The 2536-nt window shown below is 63.5% G+C and overlaps 1 protein-coding gene across 1 annotated transcript in view; it reads left to right on the forward strand.

Moving 5' to 3' along the window:
* The first annotated feature begins 705 nt into the window (after nt 1-705).
* The window catches only part of EFNA1 (ephrin A1), a 24181-nt gene continuing 22350 nt past the window's right edge, over nt 706-2536 (forward strand). Inside the window, exon 1 of the mRNA XM_008697009.2 lies at nt 706-887. Within this exon, the coding sequence (XP_008695231.2) occupies nt 796-887 (92 nt within the window). The 5' untranslated portion in view covers nt 706-795. The remainder of the gene's footprint in view (nt 888-2536) is intronic.

Genomic DNA, 2536 nt, shown 5'->3' on the forward strand with positions numbered 1-2536 from the left:
ACGAGAGAACGCCCTCTTGGACCCAGGAGCCCGAGTGTCCCTCCCTCACACTGTTAATGATGGGCTGAGGCGCCCTTGGCCCCAGCCGCACACGTTACACACTTGATCACGCAGGGTCGCACTTTATTCCCGGCATCTAGTCGATGACACACTCTCCCGAACAAAGACAACATTGACAAACCCAACAAAAACAAACAGCCGCGTGTGTGGGGAGGGGCAGCCGAGCAGAGTCCGGGAAAGGCGGGTGGGAGGAGAGTGGGAACGCGGGCGCCCAAGCCTGGGCGTGCTAGGCTCGGGAAAGGTGCGGGCCCTGTCGACGACCTTGCACTCCGCAAGACCCGCGCGCAGCGCAGCGCAGCACAACGGGGACCCGCACCGCGCGTTCGCAGACCTGCATGTGCAGCTCGTTCCCTTCTCCCGCACGCCGCTGAGCCGGGGGACACAGACCCGTCGCCCCGCAAGGCCCACGGGGCCGCATGCAGACCCACCAGCGAGCAAACTCGCGGCGCACAACACCTTAGCCGCGGCGGACGCTCACAGCCAGCTCGGCTCCCCGCCCTCCCCTCCTCCACCTCCCAGCCCCCAAGCCCCGGGGCCTCCGCGCTCCGGGCGGGGCGGGGCGGGGCGGGGCCGGGGGCGGGGCGGGGTGGCGGCCGGCGCCGGCCCAAAAGGCGGAGTTGCCTGGCGGAGGGGCCAGAGCTGTGCGCGGTGCCGACGGCGCCCCTGAGACAGCCCGCGGGAACCCGGACCCCGAGGAGCCCCTCGTCCTCGCCCGGCCTGACCAGGCCCTGCGCTATGGAGTTCCTCTGGGCCCCGCTCTTGGGTCTGTGCTGCAGTCTGGCCGCTGCTGACCGCCACACCGTCTTCTGGAACAGTTCAAACCCCAAGTAAGCCCCGAGTCTCCGGCCGGCAGCCTGGGCGCCCGGCTGGCACTGCCCACCCCCCAACCCTCCTACCCGGGTAACTGTCCCGGCCAGCCCCTGACCTGAGTCTTGGGGCGGTGACCAGAGGCGGGAGGGATTCCCTAGACTTTTTTTCCCCGCACTTCTCCCCCGTGACTGGAAGTACTCCACCCCTGGGCAGGAACCTGCCCGTGATTACTTGCGCAGGGTTCTTCCTGCCCTTCCTTTCCATCCCTCTGGCACCTCTGTTACTCTGAAGTGAGGGACCCTTGCTGAGCAGTTCCTGCTGGCCAGGGCTCTTGTTCTAGGCCCTTCCACCACAAAAGCTTCTGTGTGTCACTTGGACACCTGCCCACATGGACAGGTACCTGATGTGACATCAGGCGTAAGCAGAATGCTCACTGTAATCCTGGAAGGACCCCTCGGGAGAGACCTGGCCTTCTGGCTTTAAGCGTCTGCATTCTGTGTTTGAGATGACCCTGGAAAGCTCCCCTCCACACACAAGGGATCTTCTGAGGTGGCATGAGTAGGGTACATGCTGTGTGTAGGTAGGCTGAGGGAGTCACCTGTTGAGATTCAGACGGGGGGAGGGAAGGCATGGGAAAGTTTCAGAAGGAGTGGAAAGGGTTAAAAGGGTTACAAAGGGTTCTGGGCAGGAAGGAGTTAATTTCTCCTGGGCAGGTTTAGCGCTGGGAGGCAAATGGTACTGGGAGGAAGAAGCCCCGTTGGACCCTTTGTTCTTGCCCTTGAGTTTTCTGAAGTTATGGGAACAATATTTGTGAGAAAACGGGAGAGGGGGGTAGGGTGGAGCAGGGAGAGGAGGGCTGGGCAGCTTGGGGTCAGGAAAAACACTTCACTAAGCTTGGCCACCCCCAGCCCTAGCTAGCCTGCCCCCCCACTCCCTTTGAGAAATATGTTGTGCCAGCTTCCTCTGACCCTGTGGCAACATTGCCTGGTGGGGGGTCTGTGGGCTGGGGCTTGTGGGTCTGGGAGGGAACTGCCAGCTGCCAACCCCGGAGGGCAATGCCCTTTTGCCCATTGGCCACAGGGGCAGCCCGGTCAGCCCCCTCCACCTCACTGCTTGCTTCCTGTTCTTTACCTCCTTGATCCAATCTTGTGCTAGTGGGAGAGAGCGAAGTCCCTGTTTATGCCCATGCCAGGTGTTGGCTGGAGGAGGCGGGGGGCAGGAAGCCATGAGTAGGGAGGGGGGAACCTGGCCTTTTCCGTTCCCAAGCTCCCAGATTTCCTCTCTTTCAGGAAGGAGCCTCTTCCTTGCCCCCCTCCCCGCCTTCCCTGACGCCGCCACGGCCCCCCTTTCCCAGACAGAGAGCCAGAGTCAAAGGAGTGCTAAGTGGAACAGATTGTACTCCCAGGAGGGGGGTAATGGGTGCCCCCACCAGGCACAGCTTCTGCCCTGTCCATCTGGCCACACGTGTGTGCGTGCGCGCACACCCTGCCATCCCCAGGACCGAAGAGAATCCAGCCAGAGTGCAGTGCACAGGCGGCCAAACTGGGCCCGCTTGCAGGCACAGATGAGGGAGCGATGAGCTGGGTGGGGGTGAGGCTGGCCTGGGTGACTCAGGGCAGTGGGCATCGGCGGGATCTCCAGGGCCGGGGCGGGGGGGGGGGGGGGG

The sequence above is a fragment of the Ursus maritimus genome, unplaced genomic scaffold (assembly GCF_017311325.1).
Source record: "Ursus maritimus isolate PB19 unplaced genomic scaffold, ASM1731132v1 scaffold_2, whole genome shotgun sequence".
NCBI classification, from domain to species: domain Eukaryota; kingdom Metazoa; phylum Chordata; class Mammalia; order Carnivora; family Ursidae; genus Ursus; species Ursus maritimus.